This window comes from Pseudophryne corroboree, chromosome 5 (assembly GCF_028390025.1).
Source record: "Pseudophryne corroboree isolate aPseCor3 chromosome 5, aPseCor3.hap2, whole genome shotgun sequence".
In the NCBI taxonomy this organism is placed as follows: Eukaryota; Metazoa; Chordata; class Amphibia; order Anura; family Myobatrachidae; genus Pseudophryne; species Pseudophryne corroboree.
In genome coordinates, this window is record NC_086448.1 from 464,383,085 (window position 1) to 464,408,900 (window position 25,816).

Below are 25,816 nucleotides of genomic sequence, written 5' to 3' on the forward strand. Positions count from 1 at the left end.
CCACTATTTCAATCTACAGACTGTGCCAGGCTGTGACTATTCACAGCCAACAATTGCTTCATTACGCCATGCAGCATGCAGTAATGCAACATGCCACATTGCAGTAAGATGAGCATGGCTATCTGTATACCATTTGCATATCAAGTGTTCACAGGAATTACACTACCATGGCATTAATCTAAGGACATTATGTACACTATGGTTCTAGGTCTGTCAGGCTGCCTCAGACAAATGAGTTTATTAACAAAGCAGCGGCTTTTGCAATCTCCCACATCTCGACATGTTTGAGTTCAACACTTAAAGTGGCACTAATACTAAGTGGTAAAATACGCTAGGGTGTACTTAATCAGGACCGTCTTAACAGCAGTGTAGGCCCCTGGGCACAGCAATGCATGGGACCCCATACCCATCCTTAAGCGGTAGGGGTAGGGGGTGCTATCAGTGGCAGCTCTGATGTCCTGCGGGCAGTAGGGGGTGCTCTATCTTCTGCTCAGCATGTAGGACCTGGAGCAGTAATTTCTGCTAATTACTCCTTTACTGCACAGATGGGGCGGGAGTGAGAACACTAAACTGTAGAAGGGGGCACTGGGCTGGATGAAGGGGCCCTGGTACATGACTTCCAGGGTGGTATGGGGTGTTTAATACATAGGGGAGGGGTGTAGAGTGGAGAGGGTCTTAATATTCATAATTTTCTGGTGTTTGACTTGTTTGACTGAAGATATCTCAAGTTCCTGAAAATAGATTTCTTAGCTTTGAAAAGGATAAAAAACTAGTGACTCCCACCTTTCAGGAGGTATTGGGGACTTGGTGATCAGAGTTCAGGAGCCAGAGCAATCCAACAACGAAAATATAAAACTGCATATTAGGCGTGTGGAGCTGGAGCAGGGGCCAGCTGCTTGAAGGCTGATATCTCTGGTTCTAGGCATAGTAGAGACAAGCTGCCAGTGTCCACCGAAAGGGGAGAGTCCTGGATTTTTGAGTATTCCCTTAGAAAAACTCTAAGTCAGACAGAACCCGAGCTATCTGGCTGGGAAGAGCAAGTAACAGGCTTGGATGGGGACCACTGTTTTGAAGTCGGATATCTCCGGTTCCCCATGGCCGATTTTCAAAAATCTGGTACCACTGGGAAGAGGGGACCCTCAGCTATATTCCTGTGGCCCTTTGGCAAGTGCTCATTGAGCCCATACGAAAAGACGGCCCTGCACTTAATATTATTGTGTCTTTTAATTTTGAGCCCAAACCTACCGAGGACCGACATCTTTCCCTTGGCAAATATATCCTAAAGACTGCAACTGGACAGTCAGTATTGATAAACAGTTTAACAGCACCCCATGTTATATTTACTGCCTCTCTTAAATCATTTGGAGAATAGGAGCAAATATTTATGTCTGCCTAGTCTCCTGCTATAAAACAACTTCTGGGTCCCTTCCATGACCACTTGCATGAATAACTTAAATAGTTTATGGTAGAAGACTCTGATAATCAACAGAGAACCAACATATATAACTTTCTTCCTCTGTATCAAGGGCCTAATTCAGACCTGATCGTGGCAGCAAATTTGTTAGCAGATGGGAAAAACCATGTGCACTGCAGGGGAGGCAGATATAACATGTGCAGAGAGAATTAGATTTGGGTGGGTTATTTTGTTTCTGTGCAGGGTAAATACTGGCTGCTTTATTTTTACACTGCAATATAGATTTCAGTTTGAACACACCACACCCAAATCTAACTCTCTCTGCACATGTTATATCTGCCCCCCCCCCCCCCCCCCCCTTCCTGCAGTGCACATCGTTTTGACCATCTGCTAACAAAATTGTTGCTACGATCAGGTCTGAATTATCCTCCAAGTTGCTCGTAGTTATACAACACTAGCGTTTGCCCACCGCTTCGCTTGCGTGGATCACCTGTTATTACTTAGCGGAACTACTTTTACAAAGACAGTAGTGGTATCTTATATTGTGGTGTATATTTTATATTGTGCACATTGTTCTTTGTGAACAATATTTGCAGTTTTTCCTTCAGGGATTAATACAAAAAGATGTTTGGGGCTACTAACACGTGAGCAAGCCACATAAAGCTGTCCATGGGAGAAGCAGCTGGTCCTGAGATCTATGCCTGCAGCCCTGAGCGCTTGCCCCTGCGACTTGTTGATCGCCACAGCAAAGCAGAAGCTTACAGGAAACTGCAGGTACTTGAATTGAAAAGGAAAATTGTTGGGTATAAGGGGAATATGTGGTATAAACACAATCTCACTTGTGCCACATCATGTTACAAGCTCTAGATTCGTCTGCAGGGCAGTCACTTTAAAGGCTTATACACACAAGAAGACTTGAAAGATGTGAAAGATGAACAATGCGGAAGATGAGCAATTTCCCTTGAACTCCCTGACAAACGAGATTGAGTGTATACACTGTGCTTTTTAAAAAAAAAACGATCTGAACAACGAATGATCAGCTCTGCTGGGATTGAGGGGATTGAGCTGCATGGATGGACGACTGACAACCTGTTTCCAACGACCACGGGTGCGCGCATCGTTCATCGTTTGCTGTGAGCACACTAGAATGATCTGAACGATTAGATCGTTGCATAACTAGGGCGGAGTTAAGTTCTACAGATGCATGGCTGGAACAGCAACTTTTAGTGCAATGCTGTACGCTGGAAGTCTAGCTGCACTAAGTGAGTTCAGAAATTCCACACATATAGTCATGTTGGACTGGAGGAGCCTGCACACTGCACGCGCCGACTGTCAAATGTCTGGTTTTTCCTTTAATGCTTCTCTCCCTGATGTCCCATTGAGATGATACATACCTTTGCTTTCTAGGTCCCTTATATTACTTTTAGACCAAATACAGCAGTTTGCAGCTGGGAGCATGACACGGGTGCTACCTGGCTGCGACACGCGTCAGGCTCTTTCCCCCCCGCATTTTACAACCCGGTTGGTGATGTTGCCAATGATGCAGCGGGGTCGATGCTTAGAGATCACATGATGGTTGTCAATGGTTGTCGGGATTTTGACCATCGGGATTTTGATTGTAGCTAAATTGACCGCATCCCGATTGTCGCTTCTTCATCCTGCATGCATCTGCTAGATTAAAGTTTCACATGTACAGTATTATGATGCATACAACTAAATATATAATTGGGCAGGCGCTTTTTAGCTTGTAGAAAAATGGAGCCTCTTTATTTACAACTCAATCAGGTAGTAACTGCAATGCGCATGCTCGTCAGACAACAACAAAGGGCATCGCCAGTCAGCGACGGGAAGATGCGAAAAAACAGATCGCACGGGCATTCACAAGGCGATTGACAGAAGGATGCCGTTTGTGGGTGGTAACTGACCATTTATTGGAAGTGTGCGGAAAAACACAGGCATGCCCAAGCGTTTTCAGGGAGGGTGTCTCTCATCAGCTCCGGCCCCGATCAGCCGGTTCTCATCGCACTGTAGGAGTAAGTCCTGGGCTGCGCAGAGACTGCACAAAGTGGATTTTAGCAGCTCGGCGTACACATAGGAATGCACACTTGCACAGCGAATATACACTCCCCCTGTAGGCGGCGACTATCTGAATGCAGGACAGAAGCTTACAGCCCAGCGATCAGGTCTGAATCACCCCCAATGTCTGCTATGCCAAGAATAAACATCCTTTATCTGGTGGTGCATACATAATTCCATGCATTCTTTTCTTATCATATATTGGTACTGATGTAGAAAATCTGCATGGCATAAGCAAGTTGAAAATAAATCCTCCTGTACTCTAGACAAGGAAAATAAAAGCATTAAGATATGTGTCTTGGGAGAGGATTAATTAGATTTTGATTTCCTTCACCGATGTTTGCTTTAAAGCTTTTGGTATGTTGTTAAAGCTGGAATGTGTGCAAAATGTAACATGATGAATATCAGAGTTAAACTTGGTTAAACAGGACACAACTTCAAATAAAGTGAGAAGTAAAGATCATATTCAGCTTCTTTCATGCCAGCACCTCAATACCATAATATTTGCAAAGAATTATATAATTATTTGACTTCGAAGATGAGTGGCATTGTTATAATAAGAATGTTATAATAAGGTGCGCGCATACCTAAAAATATGAAAATGATGAGGAGAGGGACTTTAAGTATTTGGGGGGAATGGCACTATGGGCCTAATTCAGATCTGATCGCAGCAGCAAATTTGTTAGCAAATGGCCAAAACCAGGTGCACTGTAGAGGGGGGGGGCAGATGTAACATTTGCAGAGAGAGTTAGATAGTTAGATTTGGGTGGGTCATATTGTTTCTGTGCAGGGTAAATACTGGCTGCTTTATTTTTACACTGTAATTAAGATTTCAGTTTGAACACACCACACCCAAATCTAACTCTCTCTGCACATGTTACATCTCCCTCCCCCCCCCCCCCCCCCAGTGCACATGGGGGGTCATTCCGAGTTGTTCGCTCGGTAAAAATCCTCGCATCGCAGCGATTTTCCGCTTAATGCGCATGCGCAATGTCCGCACTGCGACTGCGCCAAGTAAATTTGCTATGCAGTTAGGATTTTTACTCACGGCTTTTTCTTCGTTCTGGCGATCGTAATGTGATTGACAGGAAATGGGTGTTACTGGGCGGAAACAGGCCGTTTTATGGGCGTGTGGGAAAAAACGCTACCGTTTCCGGAAAAAACGCAGGAGTGGCCGGAGAAACGGGGGAGTGTCTGGGCGAACGCTGGGTGTGTTTGTGACGTCAAACCAGGAACGACAAGCACTGAACTGATCGCAGAAGCCGAGTAAGTCTGGAGCTACTCAGAAACTGCTACGAGGTGTGTAATCGCAATATTGCGAATACATCGTTCGCAATTTTAAGATGCTAAGATTCACTCCCAGTAGGCGGCGGCTTAGCATGAGCAAATCTGCTAAAATCCGCTTGCGAGCGAACAACTCGGAATGACCCCCATGGTTTTGCCCATCTGCTAACAAATTTGCTGCTGCGATCAGATCTGAATCAGGCCCTATGTTAGGCTGACCATATTATCCCTTTAACCTGGGATGCTCATGAATTATACAGGTTCTGTGGCTGCTTAAAACCATGTGAAATGCAGGCTTGTAGTCAGCCAGCCACAGGCAGGGCCGGCTCCAGGCATGTTCGAATAGAGCGGCCGCGCGGGGCGCCACCCTTAAAGGGCGCCGCACGCTGGCGCCGCCATATTCGTGCCTGGAGCCGTGCCAGCCCGCAGCGCTACCCGCCCGGCCTTACCAATCCTGTTGTGTGCGCTGTGCGGCGCCGGCGTCTGACATCAGACGCCGGCGCCGCACGGCGCGCAAGGTGCACACACACAGAGTATGGACGGTCACTCCGCTCGCGCCCTCAGCAGAGAAACTAGACGCTACCTCAGCGGACTCCCCCCTCCAAGCAGCACCGAAAGTATTGGGCAGGGCACTGTGGGGGTCATGTCTGGTACTGTGGGGGCATATCTGGTACTGTGGGGGCATATCTGCACTGTGGGGGGCATTTCTGGCACTGTGGGGGGCATTTCTGGCACTGTGGGGGCATTTCTGCACTGTGGGGGCATTTATGTATCTGGCACTGGGGGCATTTATGTATCTGCACTGTGGGGGCATTTCTGGCACTGTGGGGGGCATATCGGCATTGTGGGGGCATTTCTGCACTGTGCGGGCATTTATGTATCTGCACTGTGGGGGCATTTATGTATCTGGAACTGGGGGCATTTATGTATCTGGCACTGTGGGGGCATATCTGCACTGTGGGGGCATTTATGTATCTGGCACTGTGGGGGCATATCTGCACTCTGGAGGCATATCTGCACTGTGGGGGCATGTATGTATATGGCACTGTGGGGGCATATCTGCACTGTGGGGGCATATCTGCACTGTGGGGGCATTTATGTATCTGCACCATGGGGGCATGTATGTATCTGGCACTGTGGGGGCATATCTGCACTGTGGGGGCATGTATGTTTCTGGCACTGTGGGGGCATATCTGCACTGTGGGGGGCATTTATGTATCTGGCACTGTGGCGGGGCATTTCTGCACTGTGGGGGCATTTCTGCACTGTGGGGGCATTTATGTATCTGGAACTGGGGGCATTTATGTATCTGGCACTGTGGGGGCATATCTGCACTGTGGGGGCATTTATGTTTTGTGGCACGGTGGGCATTTATGTATCTGGCACTGTGGGGGCATATCTGCACTATGGGGGCATTTATGTTTCTGGCACTGGGGGCATTTATGTATCTGGCACTGTGGGGGCATATCTGCACTATGGGGTATTTGTTTTTGGCACTGGGGGGCATTTATGTATCTGGCACTGTGGGGGCATATCTGCACTATGGGGGCATTTATGTTTCTGGCACTGGGGGCATTTATGTATCTGGCACTGTGGGGGCATATCTGCACTATGGGGAAGTTATGTTTTTGGCACTGTGGGGGCATATCTGCACTATGGGGGCATTTATGTTTCTGGCACTGGGGGCATTTATGTATCTGACACTGTGGGGGCATATCTGCACTGTGTGGCCATTTATGTATCTGGCACTGCTGGGGGGCATGTCACGTGTAGCTGGCACTGCTGGGGGGCATATCATGTAGTGTTCCCACTAGGCATCTGTGGCTAGGCAATGTGTCTCAGTGCTCTACCCGGCGCAAAGTGTCTAGGAGGTTCTACCTGGTGCAATGTGTATTAGCTGCACTACTGTGTGGTGTAATGCGAATTGCCACTATTATGTGGTCACGCACCTTCCCCACGAAGCAACGCCCCTAAATTTTTTATGCGCGCCTTCGGCGTGCAGTGTCCCTGCTTCTGCATGTGGGTGGAGAGCTGGCACTGCTGGGGGGCATATTGTGTGTAGCTTGCACTGCTGCGGGGCATGTCATGTGTAGCTGGCACTGCTGCGGGGCATGTCATGTGTAGCTGGCACTGCTGCGGGGCATGTCATGTGTAGCTGGCACTGCTGCGGGCATGTCATGTGTAGCTGGCACTGCTGCGGGGCATGTCATGTGTAGCTGGCACAGCACATTGTGTATCTGGCACTATACTGGAGACATTGTGTGTAAGGAGCACTACTGTGGCTGTTCTGTGTAAGGCTGCTAATTGTGTGCGTAGAGGGGGTGTGAAAATATATTTATTTATAGTTTGATATGAAGTTACGAGACCACGCCCACGTTCCCAGAGGCCACGCCCACTTTCCCCAAAGCGCGCGCCTTTGGCGCGCACAAAGGGGTTTCAGGGGCGCTTTTACATTTTCTCGCTCAGGGTGCTAGTAGGCCTGGAGCCGGCCCTGGCCACAGAACCTGTGTAATTCATGAGTGTCCCAGGTTAAAGGGATAATATGGTCAGCCTACCTATGTGCCCTATCACTCCAATAATGAGAAATGCAAACATATGTGCACCTACAGTATATTTGAAAGCAGGGAGTCACCTCTTTCAAATTATGTGGTCCACGAGTAACCATTGTTTGCTCTTGTCACCTATGATCACCAGACTCTGCAGATGGAAATTACACCTGTAAATGTGGGGGCTTCCATATATGAAAATGTTTCTTCTTTCAAATTATGTGGCCCCCTTCGCAGCTACTGTCTGGTGATCACCTGTGCTCTATCTGCACCATACTGGCATACATACTGTATATATGATTGAACCCTGCTTTGAAAAAGGAGAGTTTACTGTTACAAATGAAGTGCCCCCTTAGTAATCATTGTCTCGTTATCACCAGGCAATAATGGGAAAAGTACAAAAACATATTTTTTTTCCCACAGATGGAGGAATCTAAAGCCATCTACCACATCATGTGTCACATTTAAAAAGGGGTCCCCTCATAGAGTGCAGTAGGTTGACTATTTTATAAAATTGTAGGCCTTGTTTGGCTACCATATTACTCCTACAGATAGTATGAGTTTAAATTAATATGAGAACAACTGATAAAAAACAAATAACAAAACAAACATTTTCAAGTGGAAACTTGGTGTAAACCTACACAAAGAAACCTGCTGTTTGCCCCTCCTCCCACCATCTCGACTCTCCAGTCAACAGTTGGCGGAAGTTTTGGAATAACACAAATCTGCATAAGTGCTAGAGGTGAGTGGTTTAGTTTTGACCCGGTTCTTTTCATCAACTTATCGCAGGTTCGGATTTATCTTATTGGTTATATCAAAAACGTGACAGCCGGGAAACCATAAGATGACATTTTTAAGATCGGAACAACATAACCAAGTAAATCCGAACCACTCATTTCTAATAAGTGAGCATGTGTGTGTCCACTTTTCAGAATTTCTTTAATTATGCATTGTTTATTGTATTATCCTACCTATTTTCACAGACATATATAGTGAACTGCCTGCACTTTCCTTATTATCCACACCAGGGCGGAGCTCCATTTATAGATGAAAGTCCATAAATATATCCAAATGAAGAACAGCAGGCACTCATCAATATCATGGGCTTCATGGTCATGTGGCTTGTATGCACTAAGATCGCTGTTGTCTTAATAAAAGTCCCATGAGGATCGAAATGTTGACTTGCTGTGGTCTACTGTATCTGTGAGTACAATAATTCACCTGCTGTTTTTGCATGACATTGCGAGTGCGTGTTGTTCTTCATTTGGATATATTTTCATAGACAGATATATCCTGAAAACATGAAATGTTGTGGGTAAACGATGATCAGATTTAGAAACCCTGCCCTTTAACTTCAATGCAATTTCCCGGCAAACTTTAAATAGTAAAGCTTATTTATACATAGTTAGTCAGGGCCAGATTAAGGTTTGTGGGGAAATAAACTTGTGGGGGACCCTACCAGAAAAGATTTGTCATTAAGATATGCTATTACAAAGTGTAAATACTCCCAAAATCACTAAAAGAGAGAATTGGTAAAAAATAAAAAAATAAAAAAGTGAGGAAATAGTTGAAATTATTTAAGGAGTGGTTATAGAATGATGATTGCCAGCACTTCCATGTAACATTTGTAGTCTTTCGAATATGCTCAATTTAAATTGAGGTGCTCAGCGGAGAAAAGAGGCACATGCCACAAATTACTTTTTTACAGGACAATAAATTATGTCTTGAAATATAATACCAGGGATTTGTATATTGCTGCTGGTGAGAAATAGGCACAAGCCACTATGTTAGAAGTTAGTGGAGTAGATGCTAGATGGCAGAAGCTACTTGATGGCAGCTAAAATTCATCATTCATGTAGATGTGTTATGTGCCTCTTTCCAGTGACCCCCAATTGAGGACTTGCAAGCCCACAAAAGACCATTTTTGTTGAAACAGTTTCCAAAATGTTGATGAACCTTTGTATGCACTAGGTGGATAAACAGGCACACATACCTATAATTAAATATGCCATGTTTTTTGGCTTATAAATGAACTCCATCTCATCAAAGGGTAAAATATCCATTATTTCCATAGCACAGTACCCCACATTGTGCAATTATTATCTCACGGGCAAAGTTACATCTCCCAGTATGAGAGCGTAATGTTCCTTTACTCTGCAGCATGATGTCATGATAAATATTCTGTGATTAGTGCAGCACATGGCAGTCACAAAGGTAAGAAGGAATTTATGGCATAGACAATCTTAAATCAGGGAACAGTATCACATATTGTTTATCTTCACAATCTATCTACTGCAATCTATTTTACAATTAGCTATTTTTCCTACGGCAGTTTCATCAACATAAAAATGTGCAGCTCCTCAAGTTACATAAACGTTAGACACAATTAAGCAGACTGTAAATACATCCTATGGTGACACCAGTGTAACCAACAATTCATTATAAATTTCTGGCCTGATAGCCGAGGTATTTAAAAGATCACTACAAAATGATTTCATCTGTTTCTATGCCAGCACAGCACTAACAGAGAAGGCAGGAGGGGATTGTATAGAGAAAGAAAAGAAAAAAAGAAAAAAAAATAACATTCTTGAATTGTTTTAAACAGAGGCTGGCGGAACGCCACTATGTATCAGCCAATGAGTATACATCTGGACCCATTCCACACTGCTATTTTTTTTTTAAATTCCAAAAGTGTTCAAAAAAAAGAAAAAAGACGAGACGTACTGTCTTCACAATTTACTTTGTTCCTCTAAAAGCTTAGGAAGATAGGAAGAGATTTCTAAAAACACATCTGTAGAGAAATGCAGTTTATAGACTAGAATAACAAGCTGATGACTGTCTTGTGGCCCAGGGTCACAACTTCTATAATCAAGAGCGCTGGAAAGTTCTTTTGTTAACAAAAGAAAAAAGATTAAATGGAAAAAAAAGAAAAGAAAATGAAATGACATTCTCACTAAGGCTGGAATTTGCATTGTGAAGCTGGATCAGGAGTGTAGGAGGCTCTAGTCTTACATATTTAACACTTTTTCAGAATTCCTACACTGAACAGTGGCTGCAACTGCATATGTCCCAGCATATGTCCTGGCTGGATTCACATGTTCCCCCCTGCTCCCTACTGCCATTGCGCCCGCCCGCAGCTATTCTAATGTTGCTTTGGACAGGCGCGTCAAGTGAATTTTAGATTGCTACCCTTGGAGGTAGCGAGCTGAAATGCGCGTAAAGAGACCCCTTTGGGCGCCCAAATGGGTCTTTTCACGATCGCGCCCACCAGTTTACTCGGGTTTAGGTGCTTTGCGCGCCTAAACCTGACTGTACTAGGCGCGATAGGGGTGATAACGGGGCAATCTGAATATCGCCCCTCTATGTCCCGTCACTTTAGACGCCCCTCTTTCTCCCGTCACTTTAGATGGGAGACAGGGGCGCGTCAAGATCTGAATTACCCCCATCTACTTCTACATTTAAAATTCTTTTGTCTTTTAATTAGGCAGTGTTAAGGCATCACAAAATAAGACCACATCATGAAAGATGTCTATAATCTTAAAAAACTGTAAGGAATCCCAGGGATTTCAAAATTAAAGGGATGATGCAGAAATGGCACTTACACAAGCTACAGTACAATCAAAGAGAAAGAAGAATAAAGGAAACTGTATGTATTCATGGGGCACTAGGCAAGAAATGGTTTGTCCACCTGCCCTGTGCTTCTGCCTGATTGTGCTTGCCAAATTAGCATCAGCATATTATGTTGTGTTTATTCTGAAGCATTATTATAACACACATTTACTGCTAAATATTAATGATCTTTTTGGAGCAGAGCTGGCTCTAACCAATTTGATGTCCTAGACAAGATTTTGGCTGATCAGATATGATAATGACCTAATAAAATCAGGTGCCAGTCCCGGCCTCCCGGAGAGGTGGACACGTCTCTAGCATCATCGCTGCCTCCAATACGTAGTCACACCCCCACCCCTATCCCGAGTCATACCCTCCCTCCCCGCCCCCTGCTGTGTCAAGCTGTCTGCCTTGTCCTGGAGGCCAAACATGATGCTGGCTATAACCTGAGCGCTTTTAATGATCTGTATTATATTCCATACAGTGTATTCACTGTTTGCTATGTTCAGAATAAATTCACAATAGTTACAGTATTATTATTCTTATCACATAATGGAGAATATGTACTATGTAATAAAAGTTTTTATTGCACGCTGCCAAATATTTAAGATATTTTATATTGTATTAATGTATAACTGATGCTGCACTTGAGAATTAAATGAAAGTAGATTGTAAGAACAAAATAATGTATCAGTAGGAAAGTAAATTACCTTCCTATGTTCAGCCTTGCAAATAGTACATTATTTCCTTTTATCTTGGTAAATGTCCCAATAAGGCTATCTGTCACACTATTTCTACTAATGTATTGTTACGCTGTAAAATAAACAAAATACAAACATACCACTGACTGACTTTGTCATCAATCTTTAGTAATGCAATGTTTCCATAATCTGACTGTTTCTAAAATGTGTTACCACAGAATGTAATAATAACCGATTAAACAATAAAGTTGCATTTCTATTGTTAGAACTCTGAGTCAAAATAAACGATTTAGATAAATGGATTTGACATTCATCTTCACGAGTGTAATAACAACAAATTGCCAATACAGATAACAGGGCTCGACTCGCGGGGCTGGCAAAAGCAAATAATTATAAGGAGTGTACCTTCACTAGTAGCCACATTCTTCAGGGCTTTAGTCGGCGTGTGATCTGTACTTGAACTCACGTCGGATGAGATGCTTGAGCTGCCTTTGCCTAAAATAAAAAAACAAAGACAGGAATAAAATAAGAACCACAGAAATTAATGAACAATCATAAAGTGTGTCATAGGTAGGAATGAATGTATTTCACCTCAAATAGAATCCTAAACAGAATCAGATCGGAATTTAAATACTATCTTCAAGGTCAGCACTGTAGCAAAGTTCACCATGACTACACTGGCTGCACATTTGTACTGCAATTACAGCTTTTACCCAAACATCTGTCTATGGGGCTGATGCAGAGTTGAACGTACACCTTAATGTAGCATTTCTTGCGTGAATTTACTTAAGCAGGTGTATCTTATGCATATAGTGTAGGGTAGTACATATTGACGATGATGGCTTGTAGTAAACCAGAAACATATGCTGCCCATGCACGGCTGTGAGCATCTCAGGATGATAGATAGACAGTGTCTAGTTAGACAGTCAATAGATAGACACCATTTGGTTGACATGTCAAAAGGCCGACATGAAAAAGGTAGACAGTGCAAACGGTCGACACGGTCAAAAGATATGTTCAAAAGGTCGAAAAGAAATGGTCGAAATAAAAAGGGTAGACACAGTTTTTAAATTTTTTTTTACATGTTTTAGGACTTTTTCATACCTTCTCTATCCATATCGGTATAGAGATGGGCATAAACCTTGTGGCAAGCGCAGCGAGCCACCGAGCCTGAAGCGTGGCAAGCCAAGCTAGCCCCGCGAGGGGATGCCTTTCTAAAATTAGGGATCCCAGATGACCAAACTATACACACATACCCCAAAAATGCAAAAAAATGGTGCCTACCATTTTAATGTCGACCATTTTCATGTACTTTTGTACTGACTACCTTTTTCATGTCTACCTTTTCACCCTGTCGACCTTTTGACTGTCTAACCCAGAATCAGAATCAGCTTTATTGGCCAGGTATACTTGCGTATACTAGGAATTTGTCTTTGGTTTGCTATACAACAGCCAAGTAGGTAACAGATAAGCAGGTGTGGGGGGGGGGGGGGGCAAGTAAAGTTACACAGATAGGTATACCGTAGGAACACAAGTTAGTTACATGTACGTCTAGTCAGTCAATGTTCAGGAGTTCAGCAGGCAGATCGCTTGGGGAAAGAAACTTTTGAGGCTTCTGGTGGATCTGGCGGGGACAGCCCTGTAACGCCTGCCTAAAGGAAGCAAGTTAAACATGCTGTGGCCGGGGTGTAGCTGGTCTTTTACTATCTTCATTGCCCGCTTTTTAGCTCTGGACATGTACAGGTCCTGGACTGAGGGAAGGGTGGCCCCGATGATCTTCTCTGTGGTTCTGACCACCTTTTGGAGCCTGCATCTGTCCCTTGCGCTGGCGGAGCTGTACCATACGAGTATCGAGGAGCACAGTACCGACTCCACAATCGCGGAGTAGAAGAGGAGCAGAAGCTTCTGTGGGATGTTGAACTTCCTTAGTTGCCTGAGGAAGAACAACCTCTGCTGCGCTTTCCCAACAGTGGCGTCAGCGTTGGACCCCCATTTAAGGTCCCGGGAGATTGTGGTCCCTAGAAACTTGAAGGAGTCCACTAGCAATACCACACTGTCAGCAATCGTTAGCGCAGGTGCACTAGATGACTTCTTCCTGAAGTCCACTATCATCTCGACAGTTTTGAGGGGGTTGAGCTCGAGGTTGTTGTGGATGCACCACTGGGCCGGCCGGTCTACTTCCCGTCTATAGGCCGATTCGTCCCCATCCTTGATGAGGCCGATGACGGTGGTGTCATCGGCGAATTTGATGATCCTTACTGATTGCGCCTCTGAGGTACAGTCATTTGTGTACAGGGAGAAGAGCAGGGGTGAGAGGACACAGCCCTGCGGGGCCCCTGTACTAATGGACCGCGCTTGAGAGGTGAATTCCCCCGCTATCACCACCTGTGTCCTATCTGTCAGGAAGTCTACTATCCAGGAACAGGTAGCTTCTGGGACCCCTAGGCGAAGTAATTTGGGGTGGAGGATGCTGGGGACGATTGTATTGAAGGCCGAGCTGAAATCGACAAACAGGACCCTCGCGTAGGTACCGGGAATGTCTAGGTGCTGTAGAATGTAGTGCAAGCCCAGGTTGACTGCATCCTCGACACACCTATTCGAGCGATAGGCGAACTGCAGGGGGTCCAGTTGGGGGCCTGTCACAGTTTTCAGGTGATTCAAAACCAGACGCTCGAACGTTTTCATGACCACAGACGTCAGTGCTATTGGCCTGTAGTCGTTCAGGTTCGTGATAGTGGGTTTCTTGGGGACTGGGACTATAGTAGACCTTTTGAGGCAGGAAGGGACTTTCTGTAGCTCCAGCGATTTATTGAAGATCTTGGTGAATATGGGGGCGAGCTGACCCGCACATGCTCTTAGGGCACATGGTGACACTCCGTCAGGACCCGGAGCTTTCCTGGTTTTGGCCCTTTTGAACAATGCCTCCACCTCTTCTTGGGTGACATGTGGTGTCTATCTATTGTCTGTCTAACTAGACACTATCTATTATACCACCGCTAGCACACACCTAGTTACGGCACTGGTCACAGATTATTATTGGACCTAATGGACAATAATCTGTCACATCCTAAAAATTGCTGAAAAATGCTCCAGATCATTTGGTTTGTTTATCTGTGTCATTCTCTTGGCCATCATGCTGTGAAAGGAGATTACCTTCAGACGGTGTGCAGTATAAAGAGGCCCTCCAGTTATTGCTTTGTGTTGGCAGATCGGTTGCACTATTGTGCAGTCTCTGGCAAGTTTTAGACACGAGTCTGGTATATTACTTATCTGTGGTAAGGCATTCTCATGGATATGGCAAACCCCTCAATGTTTGCTGTTTTCTGGTGATGTTCTCCTTGGTCCTGGTGAACCATATTGTAGAAATTCCAGAGCGCAAGTTAATAAGTACTGTGGTTTAATTTTTAAGTATGAAATTAACTTTGGGTGAAATTATGTGTCATAGGAGATTCTATGCTGAGGAAGAAACATTGGCCTTCACTCAGGTGTGGCTGGAGGTGCTATCGCTGCTGTTTATGTGGAAATAGCAGCGGTAGCACTAATATGGTAATGTAGCAGGAGGTGTCACGCCTCCTGCTGCATTACTGATCCCCAACTGCATCCTAGTGCACAGTATCGGATCATCTCCGACACCATCGGCCAGCTGCGTGACCCATAGAAGGTGCAAGCTGGCTATCTGCAGGAGCTACCAGGAGGCCAGGAAATCTCCATCCTTTGACAGATATCCTGACCTTGCGCCTCCCCTGTACCGGTGGGAACACACCTCTGTTTGGAGAAACTGAGGTTGTCATCGCCCCCTGCCCACCCCCAAACGTCATCAGCCTGTCAATCGCTAACAGTCTGATGCCGATCTGCGTCTGTCCTCACAGGACCCATTTGCGCATGCGCAGAACATGTACACATGTGTAACGTACTGATAATCAATACTTTGCTACAGACGCAGCACCTCCAACCACATCTGAATGAGGGCCATTATTCTTAGGAATTACGTTTGTTTTTATCAGGATAATCTCATTCTTTTAAATAACAAAATATTAGGAATAGGATCTTGAAACAGTTGCACTGCATTGCACAACTGCATTACATGATAGTTGCAAAATGTTTTATGTGCTTAGCAAACTTCATATCACAGGGGTGTCATTTTTCTTGTTTAGAACATTTTAGAAAAACTAGATATGTTCTAATTGCTGTAAGCAAATAAGGCCCATACGGTAGCTGGGGACGAGCGATGTGAGGATCATTTGTGCTTGCCTATGAGATTTGCAGCTCATCAACATCGTACATTTTCCTACAGACCTCTAAGGGGTTCAAGGAAAAGTCTGCAATGTTGGTGGCTGTGAGGTACCATAGAAACGGTCAGAACACCGCCCACCAACATCGCAACCATCCCTGCTAAGTGAGATATTTTTCCGTATGTACTGTAGTACGTTCCCCAGATGCACTGGTCAAAGAGGGACAATAATGTAATAATATATAAACTAGCCAGATTTCTCTAACACTAACAATTGTAAAAGCTAAAAATGCCACACACTAAACGCCTATCTTCCAAACCAGCACACAGTGAGAAAGTCTGTTTATTAAAGTCATACATTCCCTGGTTGAATGGGCCATTAAGTCAGCTAATGATGCAATAAAAATAGTCATATGTGTAACATAAATCTAGGTGAACGCTCATGTGTTGAGTCAAAATTGCTTAAATTCTTCTACGAACAGACCGCACAGACATAACACAACACATATTTATCAACCTCATCAGCCCCATCTCCAGTGAAAATGGATGTTTTCGTCAAATATACTGTAGAACTGCTCCCTATCTATCCAAGGTTTAGCCCTGACTGGAGAAAGTACAGTATGTGGTGACTGTTGTGGCAGTACAGATGCACGTGATACACATCCCATGTGAATGGTAAGTTATCCATAACTGCTCCCGGTAAGTAACGCTCAGATCACTTGGCGGGAATATGTTTTCTATCATTGCAATAAGGCGTAATAGAAAAACTGCTCAATAACCTACTGGCAATTAATGGCTAAGCACTTTCTTGTATGTTTTAGCCCTTGCTGCAGAGATATTCTAGCGCCATACTGCATAAACAAAAGATATTAGTAACAAGCCAGATAGTGTTATCAATCCATGAACTCTGTGACCATACTTAAACAGTTTCATAGTATTCTTAGCATTAAGAAGTAATCACTTATGTTAAAAAAGCTACATTTTAATAGTTATCTCAGGGATACAAAGCATACTTGCACTCCCAGCCGCCTGAAAAAGTAGGCAAGTCTCGGGGAGCTGGCCTCCAGCTGCCTGCTCTCCTCCCCCCTATCCCTCATATTAACTTACAAAAACAAAAAATTACTACCCAATATCGCATATACAGTAGGTGCATTATGTGCAAGCAGTGGTGGACTCAACTACAGGACAGTCTGCATACTGTAGGAGGTGCAAACTCAATTCATTGGCTTTGGACTGTTAAAGTCACAGTTAAAAGTAGACTGTAATTCAGGGTTGGGGACCCTTCGGCTCTCCAGATGTTGTTGGACTACACATCCCAGCATGCCCTGCAACAGTTTTAGCATGGCCAAATAGCAAAACTGTAGCAAGGCATGCTGGTATGTGTAGTTCAACAACAGATGGATGGCCAAAGGTTTCCCACCCCTGTTGTAATTCCATTCATGTATGTTTTGCTTTATAGAAAATGCACATGGAATTTCGCATTCCTTTTTCTTTAAAAGTATAGTAAGGAGTTACTTTATAAAAGGGAGAAATGTCCACTTTTCCACAAAGTATGATATTTTCTCCCTTCCTATGAAGGGCCAGTGAAGGGATTAATTCACTATATGTAGTGATCATTCCCTGTGTAAAGCCATACTTACTTTTAAATGTCCCACTGGGAAATATTGGAGTGGACATCCTGGTGGGTGGGGAATCCGGTCTCTAGGTCAGCATGACTTAGGTCGACAGTGTCTAGGTCGACCACTATTGGTCGACAGTAAGTAGGTCAACATGGTTTCTAAGTTGACAGGGACTCTAGGTCGACATGTACTAGGTCGACATGACAAAAGGTCGACATGAGTTTTTCACATTTTTTATATTTTTGAACTTTTTCATACTTTACGATCCACATGGACTACAATTGGGAACGGTAATCTGTGCCAAGCGCAGCAGTAGCAGAGCGAGGCACCTTGCCCAAAGTTCGCTCGCCATGCGAGGGGACACGGTGCACTAATTGGGGTTCCCCGTCACTCTACGAAGAAAACGACATCAAAAAAATGTAAAAAAACTCATGTTGACCTTTTTTCATGTCGACCTAGTACATGTCGACCTAGAGTCCCTGTCGACCTGGAAACCATGTTGACCTACTTGCTGTCAACCAATAGTGGTCGACCTAGACACTGTCGACCTAAGTCTATTCTATCTCACAAATCACATCATTGCTAGCCCTGCTATGATTCACAGCATTGTGCAGTAACATAGAATCTAAGGTTGAAAAAAGATAATTGTCCATCGAGTTCAACCTATTTGTGGTCTCCTATGCAGGATTATTTTGTATAAAATTTTGACTGATGTTGATGACTGCCGTTACGTTTTACCCCTCTTTTTTTATAATAACTATAGTGCGTGACTATGCCCCGTAACCCTGGCTATCCTTATCCATTAGGAATTTATCTAACCCATTCTTAAAGGTGTTGACTGAGTCGGCCATTACTCAGGCAGGGAATTCCAAACACGTATCGTCCTTACCATAAAAAAGCCTTTACGCCGTATTGTGCGGAATCTCCTCTCCTCTAACCTGAGCGAGTGTCCACAGTTCTCTGTGTTGATCTAACCAAAAACAGGTCCTGCGCAAGATCTGTGTATTGTCCCCTTATATATTTGTAGATGTTGATCATGTCCCCTCTTAATCTCCTCTTTTCCAGTGTAAACATGCCTAGTTTTGCAAACCTTTCCTCGTATTCCAGCGTCTCCATACCCTTAATTAGTTTGGTCACCCGCCTCTGAACCTTTTCTAGCTCCAGGATATCCTTTTTGTAGTATGGTGCCCAGAATTGTACACAGTATTCAAAGTGTGGCCTCACAAGTGATTTATATAACAGGAGTATAATACTCTCGTCCCTAGCATCAATTCCCCGTTTTATGCATGCTAATATCTTATTAGCCTTCTTTGCTGCAGTCCTACTTTGGGTACTACTGCTTAGTTTGCTATCTATGAGGACACCTAAGTCCTTTTCCAGTACAGAATCCCCTAATTTTACCCCATTTAGTAGGTAGGTGTTATTTTTGTATTTGTTACCACAGTGCATTACCTTACACTTGTCTGTATTGAAGCGCATTCTCCATTTTGCTGCCCAAGCTTCTAATTTAACTAAGTTGTTCTGAAGCGACTCAGCATCCCCCTCCGCATTTATAACTTTACACAATTTGGTATCATCTGCAAAAATTGACACCTTGCTCTCTAGACCTTCTGTTGGGTCGTTAATGAAAATATTGAACAACAGCAGTCCTAATACTGAGCCTTGTGGCACACCACTTAGCACTTCAGTCCAATTTGAAAAAGATCCATTAACCACAACGCGCTGCTCCCTATTATCTAACCAGTTTGGTACAGTGTCGAATGCTTTGGCAAAATCTAAAAAGATTACATCCACCTCTTTACCCTGATCTAGGTTTGCGCTTACTGTTTCATAAAAGCCAAGTAAGTTGGTTTGACAGGATCTGTCCTTCATAAACCCATGTTGATTCCTTTTAATTACCTTATTGACTTCAAGGAACTTCTGAATACTATCTCTTAGAATACCTTCCAATACTTTCCCCACTATAGATGTAAGACTAACTGGTCTATAATTACCTGGTTCAGATTTACTTCCCTTTTTGAATATAGGCACTACTTCCGCTATACGCCAGTCTTTGGGAACAATACCTGATATTACTGAATCCTTAAAGATCAAAAATAGCGGTTTTGCAAGTTCAGAGTGAAGCTCCATTAGAACCCTTGGGTCAATACCATCGGGACCTGGTGACTTATTAATCTTTAGATGTTTTAATCGGTCACAGACTACTTCCTCGCTTAAATAAGTACCTATCAGTGGGATATTCTCATTATTGAGATTATAGGTTAGTCCCTGAATTGGGTCCTCTCTAGTAAATACTGTTGAAAAAAACTAATTTAGTGTGTCCGCTATGTCATTATAATTTTTGCTTAAGACTCCCAACTTGTCTTTTAAAGGGCCTATACTCTCCTTCTTTAATCTCTTGCTATTAATGTATTTAAATAATTTTTTGGGACTCGCTTTGCTACTAGTTTTTCAGTTTCTACTTTAGCTGCTCTTATTTCCTTTTTGCATATTTTGTTACATTCCTTATAGTGCTGAAATGACTCTGCTTCCCCGTCAAATTTGTATTTTTTAAATGCTCGCCTTTTCTTGCCCATAAGTTCCTTTATCTTTTTGTTAAGCCACATCAGTTTATGATTTTTATTTCTTTTTTTGCTGCTCGTAGGAATAAATTTGAGAGTATTTTTAGCTAGCAGGAATTTTAGTACCTCCCATTTCTCTGTAGTATTTTTTCCTAAAAACAAACTTTCCCATTCAATATCCCTGAAAAATACCCTCATCTTTTCAATATTCGCTTTGCTAAAGTTTAGAGTTCTAGTTGAGCCAGTATAGGGCTGTTTATGAAAACTGATATTGAATGTGACCATATTGTGGTCGCTGTTTCCTATGGGTTCCCCTACTATAATACCTGATACCAAATCCCCACTGTTTGTTAATACCAGGTCTAAGATTGCATTGTACCTAGTTGGTTCCTCAATTAGTTGAACTAAGTAGTTATCATTAAGTGTGTTTAAAAACATATTGCCCCTAGCAGTATCACATGAATCGTTTTTCCAGTTTATCTCTGGATAGATAAAATCTCCCATCACTACTATGTCTCCTACTCCTGCTGCTCTTTCAATTTGCTTTAGTAACAATTCCTCATCAGATGCGTTGATACCAGGCGGCCTATATCATACACCCAATACTAACTTTTTTATTCCTTTTTACCCTCCTGAATATCTTCCCGTATATCAGGTTTTAAAAACGGCTTTACGTAAAGACACACCCCACCACCCCTTTTATTTAGTCTGTCTCTCCTAAACAGTGTATATCCCTCTAGATTGACTGTCCAATCATGAGATTCGTCCCACCAAGTTTCAGTAATGCCTATAGTATCATACTGTTTGCGTGCTACAAGTATTTCTAGTTCGCCCTTTTTACCAGTAATGCTTCTAGCATTTACATACATACAACTAAGATAAGTATTTTCCCTTGCGTTAGGGACATCTTTTACCTTATGTAGCAATGATGACCTGTAGGTGGTAAGACCCCAGTGACACAATGCACCATGAATGGTGTCGAGACCCTTGAGAAGTGGGAGGAATCTGGGAGGCTGGCCTTCCATTATGGGAGGCCAGGAGTGCTCCGCAGAATTTGTGAGTCTCCTGGACTTTCCAGGAGAGCAGACAGGTATGTGTCAAACACAAGGAAGCCTATTTAACAAGAATCCCCCTATCGCCATCACTATCACAGGACAGCAGGTAGGAGGGATTAATGAAACAATTTCTTTTTGTAAATAAAATACTGTAAAGTACAACACTTTTAATAAATGCATCTGGAAGTATACCTATAAATCTATATAGATACATACAAATGCAATAGGATATATGCAGACCAGTTACATTTAAAAAAAAAACACATTTTATAATTCATGTTTCAAAAGTAATTTAAAAATACACAGGGCCTGATTCTGAGATGGAATAAAGCAAAGAAGAAGTCACTCTGCACTTTGGTGAAACCATGCTGCACTGCAGGTGTGGCAGATGTAACATGTGCAGAGAGATTTAGATTTGGGAGAGGGATGCGTCCAAGTTGAAATATAAATTGTAGAGATGAGCGGGTTCGGTTCCCTAAGAACCGAATCCCCCCGAACTTCACTACCCGAGCCCGGCTCGGGTTTTCCCGCCTGATTCGGAAACATGAACGAGGCAAAACGTCATCATCCCGCTGTCGGATTCTCACGGGTTTTGGATACCATATAAGGAGCCGCGCGTCGTCGCCATTTTCACTCCGGCATTGGAGAGTGTCTCCATCCTCAGTGTGTGTGCGAGAGGGAAAGTGCTGTCTTGTGCTGTTCAGTCCAGTGTAGTGGCAGATGTAACATGCATCAGTCCAGTCACAGTGGTGGTGTCCTCTGCTGCCATATGTCCAGTGCTACTGTATAAGTCCAGTCCAATGGTGCTGTGTTGTGCTGCATAAGTTCAGTGGTGGTGTCTTGTGCTCCATCAGTCCAGTCACAGTGGTGGTGTCCTCTGCTGCCATATGTCCAGTGCTGCTGTATAAGTCCAGTCCATTGCAGTGGTGCTGTGTTGTCCTGCATCAGTACAGTGCTGGTGTCCCTGTGCTGCTGTATAAGTCCAGTGGTACTGCCATACATCTCCAGTGATACTGCCGTATATGTCCAGTGATACTGCCGTATAAGTCCAGTGATACTGCCGTATATATGTCCAGTGGTACTGCCATATGATTCCAGTGATACTGCCGTATATATCCAGTGGTACTGCCGTATAAATCCAGTCCAGTGATACTGCCGTATATGTCCAGTGGTACTGCCGTATATATGTCCAGTGGTACTGCCGTATAGATCCAGTCCAGTGATACTGCCGTGTAAGTCCAGTGATACTGCCGTATATATGTCCAGTGGTACTGCTGTAAAAAAACAGTGATACTGCCATATAATTTCAGTGATACTGACGTATAATTCCAGTGATACTGCCATATAATTCCAGTGGTACTGCTGTATAATTCCATTGATACTGCCGTATAATTCCAGTGGTACTGGCGTATAATTCCAGTGATACTGCCGTATAAATCCAGTGATACTGGCGTATAACTTCAGTGGTACTGCCGTATAATTCCAGTGATACTGCAGTATAATTCCAATGATACTACCGTATAATTCCAGTGATACTGCCGTATAAATCCAGTGGTACTGCCATATAATTCCAGTGATACTGCCGTATAATTCCTGTGGTACTGCCGTATAAGTCCAGTGGTACTGCCGTATAATTCCAGTGATACTGCTGTATAATTCCAGTGACACTGCCGTATAAATCCAGTCCAGTGGTACTGCCGTATAAGTCCAGTGGTACTGCTGTATAATTCCAGTGGTACTGGCGTATAAATCCAGTGATATTGCCGTATAATTACAGTGATACTGTCGTATAATTCCAGGGGTACTGCCGTATAATTCCAGTGATACTGCCGTATAAATCCAGTCTAGGGGTACTGCCGTATAATTCCAGTGGTACTGCCATATAATTCCAGTGATACTGCTGTATAATTCCAGTAATACTGCCGTATACTTCCAGTGGTACTGCCGTGTAATTCCAGTGGTACTGCTATATAATTCCAGTGATAAAGCTGTAAAATTCCAGTCATACTGCTGTCTAAATCCAGACTAGTGGTACTGCCATATAAATCCAGTGAAACTGCCGTATAATTCCAGTGATACTGCCGTATAATTCCAGTGATACTTCCATATAAATCCAGTCCAGTGTTACTGCCGTATAAATCCAGTGGTACTGCCGTATAATTCCAGTGATACTGCCATATAAATTCAGTCCAGTGATACTGCCGTATAATTCCAGTGATACTGCCATATAATTCCAGTGGTACTGCCGTATAATTCCAGTGGTACTGCCGTATAAATCCAGTGGGACTGCCGTTTAATTCCAATGATACTGCTGTATAATTCCAGTGATACGGCCATATAATTCCAGTGGTACTGCCGTATAATTCCAGTGGTACTGCTGTATAAATCCAGTGGGACTGCCGTTTAATTCCAATGATACTGCCGTATAATTCCAGTGATACAGTCATATAATTCCAGTGGTTCTGCTGTATAATGCCAGTGGTACTGGCGTATAAATGCAGAGATACTGCCATGTAAATCAAGTCCAGTGGTACCGCCGTATAAATCCATTGGTACTGTCCTGTGCTGTATATTATTTACTCCATTTAAAGGCGTTATTAAAATGTAATCCAGAAAAATAATGTAGAACAAAAATTTGGAGGATAAAATAGGGAAAGAGCAAGAACCACGTCCTCTTAGTGCTGAAGCTGCTGCCACTAGTCATGACATAGACGATGAAATGCCATCAACGTCGATTGCCAAGGCTGATGCCCAAAGTGATAGTAGAGAGCATGTAAAATCCAAAAAGCCAAAGTTCAGTAAAAAGACCCCCAAAAATAAATTTAAATGGTCTGAGGAGAAATGTAAACTTGCCAATATGCCATTTACGACACAGAGTGGCAAGGAACAGCTAAGGCCCTGGCCTATGTTTATGACTATTGGTTCAGCTTCACATAACGATGGAAGCCTTCATTCTCCCGCTAGAAAAATACTAAGAGTTAAGATGGCAAAAGCACAGCAAAGAACTGTGCGTTTTAAGATGGTATCATAAATCCCCAAGGAGAGTCCAAGTGAGTCAGCGGTTGCGATGCCTGACCTTCCCAACACTGGACGGAAAGAGGTGGCTCCTTCCACCATTTACACACCCTCTGCAAGTGCTGGAAGGAGCACCCACAGTCCAGTTTCTGATATTCAAATTGAAGATGTCACTGTTGAAGTACACCAGGATGAGGATATGGGTGTTGCTGGCGCTGAGGAGGAAGTTTACAATGAGGATTCTGATGGTGATGTGGTTTGTTTAAATCAGGCATCGGGGGAGACAGTTGTTGTCCGTGGGATGAATAAGCTCATTGTGATGCCTGGGCAAAATACCAAAAAAAGCCACCTCTTCGGTGTGGAATTATTTCTCCACAAATCCGGACAACAGGTGTCAAGCCGTGTGTTGCCTCTGTCAATCCGTAATAAGTAGGGGTAAGGACGTTAACCACCTAGGAACATCCTCCCTTATACGTCACATGCTGCGCATTCATCAGAAGTCAGTGTAAAGTTCAAAAACTTTGGGTAAGAGCGTAAGCAGTCCACTAACACCTGAATCCCTTCTTCCTCTTGTACCCAAACTCCTGCAAGCCACACCACCAACTCCCTCAACGTCAACTTCCTCCTCAGTCAGGAATGTCAGTAGTCCTGCAGGCCATGTGTGGCAAGACTGAGGAGTCCTCTCCTAACCGGGATTCCTATGGAGGATCCTTGAGTGGTACGCCTACTGCTGCTGTTGCTGCCGCTGCTGTTATTGCTGCCGTGAGTTTATCATCACTCCAGAGAGGAAGTCGGAAGATTACTTGTACCCCTTCAACTAAGCAATTGACTGTCCAACAGTCCTTTGTGAGGAAGATGAAATATGACAGCAGTCATCCTGTTGCAAAGCGGATAACTGAGGCCTTGACAGCTATGTTGGTGTTAGACGTGCATCCGGTATTCGCCATTAGTTCAGTGGGACTTACAGAATTGATGGAGGTAGTGTGTCCCTGGTACCAAATCCCATCTAGATTCCACTTCATTAGGTAGGCGATACCGAGAATGTACAGAAAATCAGAAAAAGTGTCCTCAGTGTCCTAAAAAATGCAGTTGTACCCACTGTCCACTTAACCACGGACATGTGGACAAGTGGTACAGGGCAGGCTAAGGTATATATGACTGAGACAGCCCACTGGGTAGATGTATTGCCTACCGCAGCAACAACAGCTTCGGCACCAGTAGTAGCATATTGCAAATGCCAACTCGTTCCTAGGCAGGCTACGCTATGTATCACCGCTTTCCATAAGAGGCACACCGCTGACAACCTCTTATGGAAACTGAGGGACATCATCGCACAATGGCTTACCTCACTTAGACTCTCCTGGGGATTTGTGAAATCGGACAACGTCACCAATGTTGTGCGTGCATTACATCTGGGCAAATTCCAGCACGTCCCATGTTTTGCACATACAATTAATTTGGTGGTGCAGAATTTTTTTAAAAATGACAGGGGTGTGCAGGAGATGCTGTCGGTGGCCCGAAAAATTGCGGGCCACTTTCAACATTCAGCCACGGTGTGCCAAAGAATGGAGCACCAGCAAACACCCTTGAACCTGCCCTGCCATCACCTGAAGCAAGAGGTGGTAACGAGGTGGAGTTCAACACTCTATATGCTTCAGAGGATGGAGGAGCAGCAAAAGGCCATTCAAGCCTATACATCAACCTA

At 43.8% G+C, this 25,816-nt stretch overlaps 1 protein-coding gene across 1 annotated transcript in view; it reads right to left on the minus strand.

The window, feature by feature from the left end:
• FBXL7 (F-box and leucine rich repeat protein 7) overlaps positions 1-25,816 on the minus strand; it is a 400,185-nt gene that overhangs the window by 221,820 nt on the left and 152,549 nt on the right. The window contains exon 2 of the mRNA XM_063922953.1: positions 12,036-12,125. Within this exon, the coding sequence (XP_063779023.1) occupies positions 12,036-12,125 (90 nt within the window). The remainder of the gene's footprint in view (positions 1-12,035; positions 12,126-25,816) is intronic.